The sequence below is a fragment of the Rhamphochromis sp. 'chilingali' genome (assembly GCF_963969265.1).
Source record: "Rhamphochromis sp. 'chilingali' genome assembly, chromosome: 4".
Taxonomy (NCBI): Eukaryota; Metazoa; Chordata; class Actinopteri; order Cichliformes; family Cichlidae; genus Rhamphochromis; species Rhamphochromis sp. 'chilingali'.
The window spans coordinates 16458661-16477537 of NC_137948.1; the positions used below are offsets into that span (position 1 = coordinate 16458661).

At 42.3% G+C, this 18877-nt stretch overlaps 1 protein-coding gene across 1 annotated transcript; it reads right to left on the reverse strand.

Moving 5' to 3' along the window:
• Window positions 1–8865: 8865 nt before the first annotated feature.
• Window positions 8866–15323, reverse strand: LOC308396005 (ubiquitin carboxyl-terminal hydrolase 12-like; the record flags this gene model as incomplete). The annotated part of the gene is made up of 17 exons (XM_080881065.1): window positions 8866–9472; window positions 9559–9716; window positions 9886–9943; window positions 10553–10661; window positions 10844–10920; window positions 11061–11160; window positions 11266–11417; window positions 11504–11627; window positions 11720–11851; window positions 11952–12008; window positions 12132–12232; window positions 12342–12404; window positions 12490–12580; window positions 12900–12955; window positions 13444–13527; window positions 13637–13706; window positions 15100–15323. The coding sequence occupies 17 exons, from the start codon at window positions 15321–15323 to the stop codon at window positions 9467–9469; spliced, it is 1662 nt and encodes a 553-aa protein (XP_080737191.1). The 3' UTR covers window positions 8866–9466.
• Between the last annotated feature and the right edge of the window lie 3554 nt (window positions 15324–18877).

The window sequence follows — 18877 nt, forward strand, 5'->3', positions numbered from 1 at the left end:
GTTAAGTGGGCAGTGATCCCACTGTGCTCTCCTGAAGTCAACGATCTCTTTTGTTTTGTTTTGGTGTGCTGGGGGAGCAGCACAGCAAAGAAGGACTCATCCAGGCTGGAGAAACTGATCAGGAGGGCTAGCTCTGTGGTCGGCATGAAGCTGGACACTCTGGTGACAGTGGCAGAGAAAAGGACATTAAAGAAACTGATGGACATTATGAACAATGCTGGGCATCCTCTGCACATGGCCATTAACAACCAGAAGAGTCTGTTCAGTGACAGGTTGCTTCTCCCAAAGACAAGAACTAACAGACTTAAAAACTCCTTTGTCCCACACGCCATCAGACTGTTTAACTCCTCTCTGGAGGGGAGAGGGAGGGGAAACAGGAGGACAAAGGAGGGGGGAACAACTAAGCTGTAGTGCCTCTTCACCTCACTGTGCAATACCTTTTGTGCAATACTTTTGTAAATAGTCAACAGTGCAATAGACTCAATACTTGAAATGTGCAATTCACTTGTATTTTTATTTTTTATTCCTATTTATTCTATTTATCCCCTTCGTATATGCTGCTGTTCCTCACAAGCTGCAGATCCAGTTGTGTGCAGCACCTGTGCATCATTATAGGTGAGCCAAGGATCTGATGTAGAGTGTGGACTCTCCTCAGGATGGACAGAATTACAGATGCAGCAGCTGTTTCCGATGTATGGAAACCTGACACACAAACAAAAGTTTACAGTATCAGTGTAAAATAATTCATTTTGTCCAGGTTGAGAAGGTGAGCTTTGGTCCTTGTGCACCACGTGTACTCACCTGAAGCCGTCTCTAGTCTGAATTTTATTTTCCATTATTTATCCACCGCCCAAATGTTTCACTACGCTACTGCAAAAAGGTAAAAACACAAACACACAATTAGACGCTGAGCACTAGATGTGCATGTATGCTAGTGATGTGTCGAGTAATGGAGGGGGCGTTTCCGCGATGCACGTATCGAGGCTTGCTTCATTTATGGGAGGAGCTGAAAATGATGACGTTCGAAGCCTCGCTGCCCGGCTGTACCACGTGACTGGTTCATGAAGTGGTTCGAACTTTGCCGCGAGATGTGACAGCGATACAAACCCCTCAGACTTCAATCAAAATGTGGGTGTTTGATGGAGAGCTGCGGTTAGTGAGAGTTGGAGACAGCTGGGAGGCAGTTTGGAGGTTTATGAGAGTGAGGAGAGAAACTCGGGAGAGAATGGAGCCAGCTAAGAAGAGGAGGATGTCCTCCCCTGTGTGGGAACATTTTGATCTTATTCCTCCCAACAAGGTATTTCTACAGAAGATGTATTTTCATAATACTGATGGTGCAATACAATTTATGTTAAGCTGTATTTACTTTTGTACAAGGTGAAGTGTTTGCTATGTGCCAGGGAGCTGGGATATAACAACAACACCTCATCCATGCTTAGGCACTACAGAGCTTTGCATGAGAATAAGGGGAACAGCGATTGTTGAGCAAGACCAGGTGAGCCATCAAATGCCATGATAATAATAGCATGCCGTAATGTTACTAAATGATATAACAATATTATACAACTGTAATAAGTTACGTGTGTGATATTTATATTTGTGCTTTGTTTTTATTGTCTTTCCTCAGGAGAACAATCTCAAATAGATGAAAACCTGGTTAGCATGGTGATTGAGGACTCCCAGCCATTTAGCATTGTGGAGGACAAAGGATTTATAAGATTTGTTAAATCATTAAATCCTAGCTATGTTCTCCCCACTAAAAAGGTCATAAAAGCAGTGAAAATTTAGTTTTTACTGAATAAAATATGGGCAGGACTGACGCCTCAGTGTGTAGCTGTCCATACCTCAACGTTACAAAAGCACAACCACTGTCCACACCCCAACCACACCTCACCTCACAGTAAATGATCATTTCCATTTTAAGCATTTCCAAATAATCATTTTCCATACTGCCAGTATAAATATACACAGTATACTGCATCACTACAATATACATGTTTTACACACTCCTTTTGTTGTTGACATTTATGTGTGATTCTTACTCTGAATCTGAATAAGTACGCGGGACCACTGTGTGCGGTAAGACCATCTCTTTTACTTCCTGTATTACCATCTACCGGCATGCATTGCCAGTGCGTAACACGTGATTACACAATCAAACAGTGAACACATACTGCCCATACAACAAATGTACCAGAGACAATTATGAATACACCACATCTCCCCTTTTAAACAAAAACAGAATATTCCTTTTCTCAGGACAGAACTTCTCTTTTTCAAAGCCATACAAGAACATCTGGCAAACAATCTGCATTACATTTTTAACCTTTTGTTTTTGTTTTCTTGTTCTTTTCTTTTCTTAACAACTCTTTTTAGCTTTATTTTACTGTGCTCTACAAAACCATTATAACACAGTTACATAACAACAACCTTTTTTTTTTTCTTACAGATCTAACTTTTTAGGTTTAACTATTGGCCTCCCTGACTTGGTTCTGACCACATCAGTGTTAACAGGTGTAGCAGGGATCACACTGGGTGTTTGAGGCTTCTGCAACACAGGCACATTAGCAGGTTCATGCACAGGTGAACTTAAAGGAATCAAATGCACACGATTACGCCTCACAGTCCCTTGTGGTAACTCCACTGTGTATGATCGGGGTGTAGAGTGATTTTGGATAACAGTGCCTGTAGTTTTGACATCAGTCACCCAAACTTGCTCTCCTGGGGACAGGCTGCATAAAGGTTTTGCGCGGTGGCGCCTGTTGAAGTTTGCCATGTCCATCATCCTCTTCTCCCTTTCCTTTCGAGCGAGCAGTGCGTTGTCCGGCAGTGTGGGCTCCAGCTGCGATGGAAGCATCGGCAGTGTGGTTCGCAGACGTCTGCCCATTAAAAGCTCTGCAGGGCTGTATCCGGACTGCAGTGGTGTAGCTCTATAGGCAAGAAGAGCTAGATAAGGATCAGCTGCTTTTTTCAGAAGATTTTTTACAGTCTGCACAGCACGTTCTGCTTCTCCATTACTTTGCGGAAACTTGGGACTGCTTGTGATGTGTTTGAAGCCGTATGCTGCTGCAAAGTCTGTAAAGATTTGACCTGAATACTGTGGCCCATTATCAGACATGAGGACCTCTGGGATGCCGTGACGGGCAAAGAAAGATTTCAGGTGAGTAATGACATCGTTTGATTTTGTCCTGTTTAACAAAGCAATCTCAACAAATCTAGAGTGATAGTCAACAGCGAGAAGGTAAGTTTTCCCTCCCAGCTCGAAAAGATCTGTGCCCACTCTCTGCCATGGGCGGGCAGGGTATTCTGTTGGCATGAGTGGCTCACTGTTATTGTGTCTTTCTTGAATACACGTTTTGCACTTGAGCACCATCTCAGAGATTTGTTGACTCAGCCCGGGCCACCACACTGTTTGGCGTGCACGAGCTTTACATTTTACAACACCTTGATGTCCTTCGTGTAGTTTTTCCAGCACCTCGTTTCTCATTGCTGAAGGAATGACAAGCCGTGTGTCTTTTAACAAAAGGCCGTCTTCAACAGTGAGCGTGGCTCGGTCAGGCCAGTAATTTCGCAGTAAAGGCTCTTGTTTTGCATGTTCTGGCCAGCCTTCGGTGCACATGTCCATGACGCGAGCACACACACTGTCGCTTTTCAGTTGTTCCTTCAGTGTTTGCATATATGATGAACTGACAGGCATGTTTGCTACAATACTGTCGACATATATGTCTGTGCTTTCCATTAGCTCTTTGTCTGACAGGTTCATTGGTTTTTTCAGAGGTGAGCGGGACAAAGTATCTGCTGTCCAGAGCGATTTCCCTGGGGCGTACTGCACAGTGTACGAGTAACGCATGAGTCTCATTCTGAATCGCTGGATCCTGGGTGGCAAGAGATCCAGAGCTTGTCCTCCCAGTAAGGAAACGAGAGGTTTGTGGTCCGTTTCAAGACAAAAATGTTTACCAATCAGGAAATCACGAAAACGCTCACACGCCCATGTAGATGCCAGTGCCTCTTTTTCCACTTGTGCGTATCGTTGTTCTGTAGGAGAAAGGGACCTCGATGCATACGCCACTGGTCGCCATCCTTCTTCCCACAGCTGCAAAAGAACACCTCCGAGACCATAGGATGAAGCATCTGCTGATACTTTAATGTCTCTGTTGGGGTCATACATTGCGAGCACTGGGGGTGAGGTCAGGGCATCTCGTAATGTTTTGAAAGCTCTCACTTGGTCAGTTCCCCAATACCATGCGTTCTTTTTGGAAAGAAGATCTCGCAGGGCTTTGTCTTTTTCAGCTAAATGGGGGATGAACTTGCCCACTTGATTCACCATGCCCAGAAAACTGCGCAACTCTGACACATTAGTTGGCTCTGTCATTTCTGTAATTGCCTCCGTTTTCTTCGGGTCAGGACTGATTCCTGTATCCGCTATGATGTGACCCAAGAAAGCAACCTTGTTCTGGGAGAGCTCGCATTTTTCAACATTCAGCGTTATGCCTGCTTTTTCCAGTCTTTGCAGTGTAGCATGGAGACGGGAATCGTGCTCCTGATGGTTACGTCCCCACACCAACACATCGTCAATGTGACACACCACTCCTTCGAGACCCTCGATGACCTCCGCCATCATGCGCTGAAAGTGTTCGGGCGCTGAGTTGATCCCAAACGGTAGGCGGTTAAAGTGGAACCGCCCAAAGGGTGTGATGAAGGTGGTGAGTTTGGCAGACTCATCGGACAGGGGAATCTGCCAGAAGCCCATGTTGGCATCCAGTTTGCTAAACACTTTGGCTCCTGCGAGCATTCCGAGACTTTGTTCAACCGATGGCAGCACATATTTTTCCCTGCACACATACTCATTTAGTCCGGTAAAGTCTACGCAAAGTCTTAGCCTAGGGCTGTTTTTCTTTGGAACAACAACCATGCCGGCACACCAATCCGTTGGTTCCTCAACTCGGGTAATGACACCAAGCTCTTCCATTCGTTGGAGTTCCTCTTTTACCCTTCCCATCAGAGGCAGAGGAAGCCTTCGCGGAGTTTTGAGTGAGTACGGCACAGCATTCGGTTTGAGTTTAATGTGATAGGCCCACTGCACTTTCCCTAGACCATTGCAAAGTTTAGGGTAAGTAGTCTTCAGAGTGTCCATTGAAACCGCGTCAACTCGCACCAGCAGGCCAAGAGCTGTAATGGCGGGCAGGCCTAGCAGTGGAGTGCTCAGGTTTCTTACAACATAGACCTTCTCTGTTGTCTGTTTCGCTCCGTAGTTGAGCTGTAGCTTTGTAAAACCTGCAACGTCCAGTGGTGTTTTTCCAGGGCCTAACAAAGGTTTTTCTGGCTGCTGGAGAACTGGTCTGTGTTCGTTAGCAAAAATCTTTGATAAGTCCGAGTCAGCTATTACAGTCACATCTGCTCCAGTATCCAGTTTGAAAGTGATTTTTGCATCTTTCACTTGTATGTTGGCTGTCCACGCCTGGCCGTCACTGGAAACTGAGCCTAGGAAGAAACCTTGCTCCTCTTCCTCCTCAATACTTTGCACTGTCTTGCTTTGTCTGCAGACTCGCTGGTAGTGACCTTTTTTTCCACATAAATGACATTTTGCATCATTTGCTGGGCACTCAGGTTTCTGATGTGGAGAGCCTCCGCACTTGTAGCATTTGTTACTTTGTCTCTTGCCATATTGCTGTTGTGTTTTGACAGTTTTATTTTTGAACATGTTGAACTTTGTTTTGTCGTGCTTTTGTATCACTCTGTCAACTGTTTTCGCATTTACATGCATTACATTTGTTTCACTTCTCAAAGCTGACTGTTGCTTTTTGATTTCTTCTGACTGCCTGGCCATATTTATAGCTTTATCCAAGTCCAAGTCTTTTTCCATCTGCATGCGCTCAGACAGCCTCGTGTCGGCCAAGCCCACTACTATTCTGTCTCTTATCAGCTCATCGTGGAGCGGTCCGTAGTTACAGTGCTCTGCTAATGCATGCAAGGCAGTCACGAATGCATCAACAGTCTCATTCGGCTCTTGTTTGCGCATATTAAAACGTGCGCGCTCATAAACAACATTTTTCCTGACAATGAAAAAGTTGTGGAAGCTATCTCTCACTTTAGCATAGTCCCGTTGGTCTACATCACTTAACTTTAGTCCTCTCAGGACGTCATCCGCTTCGTCTCCCATACAATATATGAGAGTGTTCACTTGATTTTCCTCCGAGCTCGCAGACAGATTACTTGCCTGACGGAATCTCTCGAAGCGACGGACCCATCTTGTCCATTCGTGTGGTTTGGAAAAATCAAAGGGCTCCGGTGGTTGGATGCTAAACGTAGCGCTGGGAGTGCTAGCCGCGGTGCTAACTCCTGCCCTCGGACGATCGTCTACGTCGTCATTCGGCATTTTGTTTCCACCTTCCCCTTCTCCTCACACTCGGCAGATGTATGGAGTCTTACAAGTCACACAGCACTTCTGACACCATGTGTGATTCTTACTCTGAATCTGAATAAGTACGCGGGACCACTGTGTGCGGTAAGACCATCTCTTTTACTTCCTGTATTACCATCTACCGGCATGCATTGCCAGTGCGTAACATGTGATTACACAATCAAACAGTGAACACATACTGCCCATACAACAAATGTACCAGAGACAATTATGAATACACCACAATTTACAGGCTGTGTGCAAAAGGCCACACTCTTCAAATTCATGCCAACTAATATTTTTACGTCCAGTAGGTGTCCTACTAGAGCAAATAAAGCTTCAAGAAGCTTTGCGCTGGGGTGAACCAATTGGATGAAAAGCTTCAGTGCTTCATCTGCCCATCACTAATGTATGCATGAGCTTTGAAATTTAAACATTTTGGGGGACGTTATTCTCTTACTTATTAAACACATGCTCCCATCCACTCTCTTGGTCCAGAAGCTCCATAATCCAAGTGTCCCAACTCAGGTCTGATGGCATTTTTTCAGTGGTGTTTTTAACCTCTTGGGAACTTTCACTACATTCCTTACTTGATGCAGAAAGAAGAAACGAGTCAGGGATGCATAGCAAGCACAACAAGACACCAGCAGCCCAGACCTTTCACCAACTGAAGACATTTGCAGCACCATAAAACATGACAGAGAAGAGCTGGGACTATGTGAAAGGGTGAAGTGCTGCAGTAAAGTTGCAATGGTCCTATCTTTTATACAGTCTATAGTTCACTCTATTCGATTACCCTTTTCTCATGTTTTTGTTAGTTAGGGAGATAAGACATTGTTATTTGGTTTTATTCTTTTCATAAATAAGTTTTGTACATCCTTTAGATACGGTCCCTTTTGTTTGTTGTTTTGGGGTCCACCCCGAAGCTGTAGTTCGCTCCTTTCCTTTGTTAGAATTCAATCACTGTGAAAAAAAATCACCATCAAAATTGTACTGGTTGTGTGATGTGCTGCTTAGGGTCAGACAGGGGTGGATCACCCTTATATTATGGTCTGGCCACCCTTAGACAGGCCATAACACTAACTAAAATGAAAATTAAAACTAGACTTATAACTGGCTGGCTGGTGTCCTTACCAGTGTCCTTGGGTCTGAACTGTGAGCTCCTCTTTCCAGGTGTTCGTACTGCCTGAGTGGCACCAAGGTGTGCTGTCTTGCCTCTTTTGGGTTTTCTGCATGTTTCTGGCTCAACATGCAAGTATCCACTTCTTGACGTTCGCTGTTGGTTGCAGCCACTTGAGGTTTTTGGGCTCATTTGGGTTCTCAACACTGGGCGACTTTGATGGGAGTGAAAGCATCCTCACAACATAAATCACCACACTACCTGCTTTTGTTTCAGGTTTTTTCTTTATCCTTGTTAACATGTTTGGGTACTGGGTTTACCTGTAATGCATTTTGTGCTCCAAAAGCTGTTATTTTGTGCAGCTGTGCTCCAAAAGCTGTTAGCATGACCTTTCTTATCATTAGATTGTGCCACACCAGCACCTGAGAGAAAAGCTTTGAGTTTGATTTTGTGTTTGTGTTTTGCAGGCACTCAGGAGAATAAGTCATGATGTTTCTTGTGTTTGTCATGTTAGTATCTCAGTGCTTGTCAATCCCCAGTCAACAGTGTCACCACTGTGAACAACATCCTGCGACTGTTTGAGCCAAAACCTTCGAGAAGTCCCTGCAGCCGCTTCAAAACTCATCACTGAGCTCGATCTCTCTTTTAACACGCTGGAGACAACAATGAAAGATGACTTTCTTTCATATGCTGCTTTGAGGGCTTTGCTGATGAAGTTCAGCCAAAACAGGAAACATGCAGCAGGAGACAGTAACTTGTTAAAATGTTATAAAAGGTACAATTAAAGATTTTCACCCTACAGGGTTGTCAATGATCCAAGGATAAATGTCTAATTTGGTCAAAAGTTTATAAGCCATTTCTGGAGAGACTGCAGTGGAAATGTTGTCACTTTTGGACTTTGCTACCTGCAGCTAAACATTTGCAGCTAAATCATTTATTTAAAAGCAGAAGCTGCAACTGATCGAGTGAATGTTTGTCTGAAAACTTAAACTGAACTCCAAGCGTACCATTGCTCCAGCTTACCATCTTTACCTGAGTGAATCAGTTTGTTGAACAATCTAAATGATTCAGAAACTTCTGTGACATCAACTTAACTAAGGCTCATTACAAATTTCACAAAACACTGCTGAATACTTTTAATATTTTTTTTATTAGTTATTTTTGTTTTGTTGTTATTTTGATTTTAATAAAACAAAATAACATAAAGAATCAAATAATTTCTTTGTTTTTTTAAATTTAATTTATTTTACAAATAAATTAATAATAATATTAATAATAATAACAACAAATTAGTGCTGTCAGCGTAAACGTCATTAGTTAAAATGACGTTAACGCTGACAGCACTAATTTGTTGTTCCAGAGAGCAAGCCAAACACTGGTCTAGAAAAGGACGATCTCTAGTAGTGCTGCACTACTAGTAGATTTTGTTTTAACCTCCTAGGACCTGGTGTCCACATATGTGGACATAACATTTATGAGACCAAAATACAAAATTTTGCTCTTCAAAAACCTGATATCCACTTATGAGGGAGGACATTACACTGCCCCTGTTCAATCGAACTTTAAAATGAATGTCCTCATATGTGGATCTCATTTTTTTGAGAAACAAAAAAAAGATAGTCCGAATCTGATGTCTTTGTTTTCACATTCATCAGGTCCCAATCAACCCAAATGGCACAGAGAAATTAAAAATGCATGCCATGAAAGAGTTCAGGTCTTAGGATGTTAAAAATGTCCCTGCTGATGAGACCAGTGAATGTGGGGCGACGGTGGCAAGAAAAAACTCCCTCCTGGAGGAAGAAATCTTGGGAGGACCAGGCTCTCTGGGAGGACCCTTCCTCCTGAGGGCAATACTTACCAGTACTTGTCCTCCAGTGTGCGATGGTGGGCTGGGACGAGTGTTGTTTCTTCTCAGCATGATGATGACCTTCCTTCCATTTCCTGTTTCAGAACTGAGAATGAAGACAAAACTGGTTAACAAGGTAACAGGACATTTAAAAATTCTCTCACTTCAGGATGAGATGCTGTGTCTGCTTACGTTTCTCTTGTAAAACAGCATGTAGGCCGAGTGCTGCTGTTCCTCACAAGCTGCCGATCCGGTTGTGTGGAGCACCTGTGCGTCATTATAGGTGAGCCAGCGATCTGATGTAGAGTGCTGACTCTCCTCAGGATGGACAGAACTACAGATGTAGTGTCCTGAAATCACATTAAGACAAATGAATCCAACTTCTGGAAGTCAGCTGATTCAAGCAAACAGTGATTTTGACTTAGTGCGTCTTAGAACATCAAAAGCTTTTGTGTGTGAGTCCTTCACTGAAAAGTAGAAAGTTTTCATTTTCTGTTTGTAACAAGTCTGTTGTTTTACCTGACTCTGTGCCTCCATAATGACTGATGATGCTGACAAGACTATAACAGCCACCACCCTGAGAAGGAACAAATCCAAAGAGTGTTAGTTTCACAAAGTCTCACATCAGAGCCATAATTAAGCTGATTTGCTGAGGCTACGTCCACACTAATGCGTTTTCGTTTGAAAACACATCGTTTTCTCTCCGCTTTGACCTCCCGTCCACACTGAGATGGCGTTTTCCTCAAGGAAAAACACAGCATCTTGAAAACGCTCTCGAAAACGCACACATTTCAAAACGGAGTTGTCCCGTCGCAGTGTGGACACTCGAAAACGCAGACTTTCTAAAACGATGACGCATTTTAGCCATGTGATGCAGTCATGTGAGCAATTAAACAAAGATAGCCGAGTGCATTATACAGCGGTTGTTTTGATTGCTCTCAACTTTGACAGCCCTAAAAAAGATTAATATCAGTTTGTACATGCTCCGGATAGCTTTTCTTCAAATTCTGTAATCCTCACTCACTTTTGCGCATGCGCAGGACTGGAACGTAAGCGTTTTCGGCCGTTTCAATGCAGACGCACAACTATTTGAAAATGACTGAAAACACTAGTGTGGACACGGAGTTTTCAAATCTATCAGGGCTAGTGTGGACGTAGCCTGAGACGTTCTGCAGTCTGTTTTTACCTGATTGGATGGCACCACCAAGTCCCTCTGCAGCCTGACGGGGTCATCCACCTTCTTAATGTTGTAGGTTTGTGTAAAGCCAAACCTCTTCAGATGCAAGATCAGGACTCTGGCAGAAAAGAAAAAAAAAAAAACACAAACAAGGTAGAAAATAAGAAGAATGAGTGTCAAACACAAACAGAAGATGGGAGAAAACGACTGCTCAAGTATTGTCTCGAAAAACTCTGATATTTGATGCGCCACAGTTTGGAAACCTGGTCAGTCGATCACTTCTGATGTGACCTTACTCACCTTGGCAGTGTATCAAAAGACGACTTCAGTTCTGAGGCCGTCCCTCCACAATCACAGCGAAATTCTATTTCTTGTTCCTGAACAACAGCACAGAGAAAACAGGCTTTATGGTAGAAAGAAATCTCAACATATGCACACACACATACGCACAAACACTAACAAAAAAGGTGTGTTAAGATCGCTGACACTACAACTCTATTGGAATTTGTGATCTTACCTTCAAGTATGTCTCTAACATGTTTATAATAGACCCCTCTGGAACAAGGTCAAGAGACAAGCTGGTGAAGTCCTCGTGCTGTGATGATTGGTGACCACAGCTACACATTTCAGGAGTAACGTAGTTAAAGTAAAGATCAGGTAGGTGGAAAAGAGGTATATGAAAATATTGCAACCAGCTCTGCGTTTCTGAAAGACAGGCTTACCTCTTGCATGTCCTCATGTTTTCCATTTTAAAAATGTGATGCTCTTCTACTGGGCAGGTATAACTTTGGCCCAGGAGAGCTGCGTTCCTCTCCAGGTGAGGTGCGAGCCTTTTGACCTCATTGAGGAACAATGTTAGGAATTCATGAGCGTCCTGAAAGAAAAGCAGAGAGATTTAAAACAGTACATCAAAATCAGAAGGTAAAGCAAAAAAACAAAATGTCCAAATAGCTGACGCACTTTCTGTGCACTGCCGGTGTATTCAGGAGCTTGACTGCTGAATGCCTTCTTAAAAGCTCTTAGGTGGTGATCTTTAAGGCCATAATCTGTTGACTCATGACAGTCCCTGACATCAATGAGCCTTCTGTAGAAAGGAAAGGGTAAACAGACATTTCTGCTGTTAGATCTCTTTGTTCTTCAGGTTTTTGAAGAAAGTAGAAGGTTGACGTAGCGCACCTTAAGAGCTGAGCTTCTGGATCTGTGCTCCACAAAACCTCCTGACGCCTGATGTCTCTTATGAACTCCTCAATGTTGAGGAGGCTCTGCAGGCAGGAGTTCATGTAGCAGGTGTTTCCGATGTTTGGAAACCTGACACACACGCACAACGTTTACAGTATCAGTGTAAAAGAATTCATTTTCTCCACTTTGACAAAGTGAGCTTTGGTCTTTGTGCACCACGTGTACTCACCCGAAGCAGTCTATAGTCCCAGTTTGACTTTCTATTATTTCTCCACCGCATGCTACACTGCTCCAAAAAGGTAAAAACACAAACACAAAATTAGGAAAGATGTCAGGATGCTGAGCAGTGTATGTGCATGGATGCATGAGCTTTGAAGTTGAAACATTTTGGAGGACGTCTTTCTCTTACCTGTTAAACACATGCTCCCATCCACTCTCTTGGTCCAGAAGCTCCATAATCCAAGTGTCCCAACTCAGGTCTGCTGGGATCGTTTCCGTGGTGCTTCTTACCTGATATAAATATATAGGACATAGCTGTGTGCCTCATTGCTCTTAATTGCTCTCATTTAACTGTGATGAGTAAATGCTTGATGACAGTGACTCTTTCCATAAAACATACCTTCCCGGATTTAAAAAGAGTCTTCACAGTGTTGCTCTCTGCCTCTGCATCGCTGTCAGTTTGCTGCAGAGGACGAACAAACATAAGTTTATTAAAAAGTACATTTTAAAGAGAATGTGTATTTCATATGTTTTGTGTAAAAGCAAACCGAGGAACAGCAGAAGATGTGTCTCCATTTTCTCTTCTTTTGGCCATTTTCAGGGTTAGCTGGTGTGGCAGCAACAGAAGCATCCGGGATGCTGATGAGGACAAAAGTGTAAATGTTGTGGAAATTTATAAGAAGGAGTACATTTTGCTAATACAGATTGCTAATAAAAGTGAATAACTGTAATGGAATACCAACATGAACAAAATCATGTATTTTATACATTTACACTCTACATTTTCAAACGCTAATCTCTGCATCCATATAAATAATAGACAAGACTAGAAGGAGTAAAAAAGATGTAAATACACAAGGTGGAAGAAAAATGCCAATAAAAGGGAAATAAAAGAGCTCCAACTCAACCACTGCTATAAATATCTCCAGCAGCATTAAAGACTGGCGCATTTCTTTACCTCTGATGAGACGTAGAAGGAATTTCCTTCTCTGCCACGTTTTGTTTGTGTAATTTCTGTTTAGAAACAAGAAAAGCAACATCAGTAATGGCATAAAACAAACATACCAAGTGGGTCTCTCCATGAAAAGTGTCCAGTTAGAGAATTTGGTATTATTTCATATTATTTATCACTTTAGTGAGCTGTCAGCTCATGAAGCAGATATAGGAATATCTTTAAATAAAATAAAAACAATTTATTCATGCCTTAAATTGAGTTTTAAAGTTTGTCCTATGAAATACAAAATCCTTCATTTGGTTCTGATCAAAATTCAGTTTTTACAGAAATCATCCATGAAGCTTCAAAAATGCTTATTCACCATAAAAAATATTTAGAGAAACATCCTGCAAGTCTCTTCGAACTTACCTTTCTGTGAAAAAAAAACGTTTAAACATCTTTGAACTTAATTTGAGGACATGGCTGTGTGCTAAATTGCTCTTAATTCTTCTCATTTAACTGTGATGAGTAAATGCTTGATGACAGTGACTCTTTCCATAAAACATACCTTCCAGAATTTAAAAAGAAACCAGCGACACTTTTTTTGTGTCTTCACAGTGTTGCTCTCTGCCTCTGCATCGCTGTCAGTTTGCTGCAGAGGACGAACAAACATACGTTTATTAAAAAAGTAAAGTCACTTTAAATTAACAAGTGCAATTTAAAGAGAATGTGCATTTCATATGTTTTGTGTAAGAGCAAACCGAGGAACAGCAGAGGTGTCTCCATTTTCTCTTCTTTTGACCATTTTCAGTAACAGGAGCATCCGGGATGCTGATGAGGACAAAAGTGTAAATGTTATTTTTCAAAGTGCAAATTTTTAACAAGGAGTACATGCTGGAGATTGCAGATAAAAATTAATAACTGTAATGGAACAAAATCATGTATTTTGTACATTTACACTCTACATTTTCAAACGCTAATCTCTGAATCAATATAAATTATAGACAAGACTAGAAGTAGTAAAAAAGATGTAAATACAAAACACCAATAAAAGGGAAATAAAAGAGCTCCAACTCAACCACTGCTATAAATATCTCCAGCAGCATTAAAGAGCGGCGCATTTCTTTACCTCTGATGAGACGTAGAAGGAATTTCCTTCTCTGCCACGTTTTGTTTGTGTGATTTCTGTTTAGAAACAAGAAAACCAACATCAGTAATGGCATAAAACAAAGTATATGGTATGAAAATACAAAATCCTTCATTTGGATTCAAAATTCAGTTTTTACAGAAATCATCCAAGAAGCTTCCTTAAAAGTTTCAAAAATGCTTGTTTACCATAAGAAAATATTCATAGAAATGTGCTGCGAGTCTCTTCAAACTTACCTTTCTGTGAAAAAGAAGTTTAAACATCTTTGGACTTGATGTGATCGCAGCCAAAATCTCCTCAGCTTTGCAAAAGTTCAACTGAAAACAAGCAGTCAAAGGTTGTATATTTATAAACTTTCAGCATAGAATGTTCATACCCTGAACAGCAAACATCATCATTATGATGTATGGGGCAAATTTGCATATTTTGGAATGTATGCTCATTTGAACTGTATGGTGCTCGTCTCCAAGCAACTGCTACACAAAACAGGTCAAGTCAAGTGGCTTTTATTGTCATTTTAACCACGTGCAGAGGTGCTGTACAGAGTGAAACGAGACAGCGTTCCTCCGAGACCCTGGTGCTATATATGACATATACGGACAAACCCAGGACTACATAAAGTGCAGTGTGCATAAATTGCAAAAATAAACAAGACAAAACAGTGCAAAACTAGACAGAACAGGACGAAACAGACACAAGACAATGGAAATGTGCAAAATGCTGAGTATTGTGCAAAAGTAACTTGGTGTCTGTATGTATGTATATGAGTGTGAGATACTGCAGATAAGTGCTTGGTAGTGACATGTGTGAAGGTGTGCGTGTGCCAGTGCAGTCACTGAGTGTTCAGGGGTCTGACGGCTTGTGGGAAGAAACTTTTCCGTAGTTTGGTAGCGAGGGCCCGGATGTTGTGGGACCTCTTTCCAGAAGGCAGCAGGGTGAAGAGTGTGTTTGAAGGCTGTGTGGGGTCCTCCAGCAAGCGGGTGTTATAAGGAGGGGAGAGGGGCTCCAATGACCTTCTTAGCTGCTCTCACAATCCGTTGTAGGGTACTGCGATCCAATACGCTGCAGTTACCATACCAGACAGTGATGCAGCTACTTAGGATGCTCTCATTAGTCCCACTGTAAAAGGTGGTGAGAATGGATGGTGGGAGATGGGCTTTCCTCAGCTTCTGCATGAAGTAGAGACGCTGCTGGGCCTTCTTGGTTATGGAGCTGGTGTTGAGGGAGCAGGAGTGGTTCTCCGCCAGGTGGACACCAAGAAATCTGGTGCTCTTGACGACCTCCACAGAGGATCCATTCATGTTAAGTGGGCAGTGATCCCACTGTGCTCTCCTGAAGTCAACGATCTCTTTTGTTTTGTTTTGGTGTGCTGGGGGAGCAGCACAGCAAAGAAGGACTCATCCAGGCTGGAGAAACTGATCAGGAGGGCTAGCTCTGTGGTCGGCATGAAGCTGGACACTCTGGTGACAGTGGCAGAGAAAAGGACATTAAAGAAACTGATGGACATTATGAACAATGCTGGGCATCCTCTGCACATGGCCATTAACAACCAGAAGAGTCTGTTCAGTGACAGGTTGCTTCTCCCAAAGACAAGAACTAACAGACTTAAAAACTCCTTTGTCCCACACGCCATCAGACTGTTTAACTCCTCTCTGGAGGGGAGAGGGAGGGGAAACAGGAGGACAAAGGAGGGGGGAACAACTAAGCTGTAGTGCCTCTTCACCTCACTGTGCAATACCTTTTGTGCAATACTTTTGTAAATAGTCAACAGTGCAATAGACTCAATACTTGAAATGTGCAATTCACTTGTATTTTTATTTTTTATTCCTATTTATTCTATTTATCCCCTTCGTATATGCTGCTGTTCCTCACAAGCTGCAGATCCAGTTGTGTGCAGCACCTGTGCATCATTATAGGTGAGCCAAGGATCTGATGTAGAGTGTGGACTCTCCTCAGGATGGACAGAATTACAGATGCAGCAGCTGTTTCCGATGTATGGAAACCTGACACACAAACAAAAGTTTACAGTATCAGTGTAAAATAATTCATTTTGTCCAGGTTGAGAAGGTGAGCTTTGGTCCTTGTGCACCACGTGTACTCACCTGAAGCCGTCTCTAGTCTGAATTTTATTTTCCATTATTTATCCACCGCCCAAATGTTTCACTACGCTACTGCAAAAAGGTAAAAACACAAACACACAATTAGACGCTGAGCACTAGATGTGCATGTATGCTAGTGATGTGTCGAGTAATGGAGGGGGCGTTTCCGCGATGCACGTATCGAGGCTTGCTTCATTTATGGGAGGAGCTGAAAATGATGACGTCCGAAGCCTCGCTGCCCGGCTGTACCACGTGACTGGTTCATGAAGTGGTTCGAACTTTGCCGCGAGATGTGACAGCGATACAAACCCCTCAGACTTCAATCAAAATGTGGGTGTTTGATGGAGAGCTGCGGTTAGTGAGAGTTGGAGACAGCTGGGAGGCAGTTTGGAGGTTTATGAGAGTGAGGAGAGAAACTCAGGAGAGAATGGAGCCAGCTAAGAAGAGGAGGATGTCCTCCCCTGTGTGGGAACATTTTGATCTTATTCCTCCCAACAAGGTATTTCTACAGAAGATGTATTTTCATAATACTGATGGTGCAATACAATTTATGTTAAGCTGTATTTACTTTTGTACAAGGTGAAGTGTTTGCTATGTGCCAGGGAGCTGGGATATAACAACAACACCTCATCCATGCTTAGGCACTACAGAGCTTTGCATGAGAATAAGGGGAACAGCGATTGTTGAGCAAGACCAGGTGAGCCATCAAATGCCATGATAATAATAGCATGCCGTAATGTTACTAAATGATATAACAATATTATACAACTGTAATAAGTTACGTGTGTGATATTTATATTTGTGCTTTGTTTTTATTGTCTTTCCTCAGGAGAACAATCTCAAATAGATGAAAACCTGGTTAGCATGGTGATTGAGGACTCCCAGCCATTTAGCATTGTGGAGGACAAAGGATTTATAAGATTTGTTAAATCGTTAAATCCTAGCTATGTTCTCCCCACTAAAAAGGTCATAAAAGCAGTGAAAATTTAGTTTTTACTGAATAAAATATGGGCAGGACTGACGCCTCAGTGTGTAGCTGTCCATACCTCAACGTTACAAAAGCACAACCACTGTCCACACCCCAACCACACCTCACCTCACAGTAAATGATCATTTCCATTTTAAGCATTTCCAAATAATCATTTTCCATACTGCCAGTATAAATATACACAGTATACTGCATCACTACAATATACATGTTTTACACACTCCTTTTGTTGTTGACATTTACAGGCTGTGTGCAAAAGGCCACACTCTTCAAATTCATGCCAACTAATATTTTTACGTCCAGTAGGTGTCCTACTAGAGCAAATAAAGCTTCAAGAAGCTTTGCGCTGGGGTGAACCAATTGGATGAAAAGCTTCAGTGCTTCATCTGCCCATCACTAATGTATGCATGAGCTTTGAAATTTAAACATTTTGGGGGACGTTATTCTCTTACTTATTAAACACATGCTCCCATCCACTCTCTTGGTCCAGAAGCTCCATAATCCAAGTGTCCCAACTCAGGTCTGATGGCATTTTTTCAGTGGTGTTTTTAACCTCTTGGGAACTTTCACTACATTCCTTACTTGATGCAGAAAGAAGAAACGAGTCCATATCCAACCTTCAGAGCAGAGGCGATTAAGATCGGTATGGGTGTCACAGGTGTACCAGTCCGCCTTTTCTTCCAGGGCGAGAGGGGTTGCCATTCTTGTTCGCAGAACTATTCCTTTTATATTCAAAACTCAGATATGTGATCCAGGTGGGAGGTTCATACTTGTTACAGGTACAGTCAACTCCACCCCTGTAGTCCTCTTGAACATCTATGCCCCTAATTTTGACAACCCTGACTTCTTTAGTAAAATATTCAATCTTGTCTCACAATACAATGACCATAATATCATTATCGGTGGTGATTTTAATTGTTATTTCGATCCATTGTTGGATAGGTCTTCTGCGTCCCTGGCCCCAACCTTGAGAGCTGTTTCTGTACTCAATACTCTTACTAAATCTTTGGACTTGGTTGACATTTGGAGGCACCAGCATCCGTTAGAAAAGCAATACTCTTTCTTCTCCCCTGTCCATGGCAGCTTCAGTAGAATTGACTATTTTCTTATTGATTCCAGGCTTATTTCGAAAGTGGTTAGTTCCACTTATCACAGTATTTTAGTTTCGGACCACGCACCTCTCTCAACGGTAATTGACTTCAACCTATATACCCCCCAATACAATTGGAAATTTAACCCCTCTTTATATCTAAATGACTCTTTTACGGTTTACCTATCTACTAAAATCGCAGAATTTTTACAATTTAATGATAATGGTGTAGTTTCAGACTCTGTTTTGTGGGAGTCCTTTAAAGTCGTTATTAGAGGCCATATTATTGCTTATCAAGCTTCTCAGAAGAGGGACAAACTCAGGCTGCGTACTAATATTGAGGCAGAGCTGTCTGTGTTGGAGGAGAAGTATCGCGATACCGGGGCTGCTGACACACTTAATACCATTCTCAAATTGAAATATGACTACAACCACATGTTGGGGGAGCAGGTCATGAATTGTATTCGTCGATTAAAACAGAAGCATTTTGAGCTTGGTGAAAAGGCTGACAAGGTGCTTTCCAGACAGCTGAAGGGCATTCAAGCTGAAAGGGCGATACACAGAATTCTCTCTGCAACTGGCCAGTTGCTGTCCGATCACAAGCAGATAAATGACAGATTTCGCAGTTTTTATTGTCAGTTATACACATCTAGTACTACGGCCACAGTTGCTGAAATC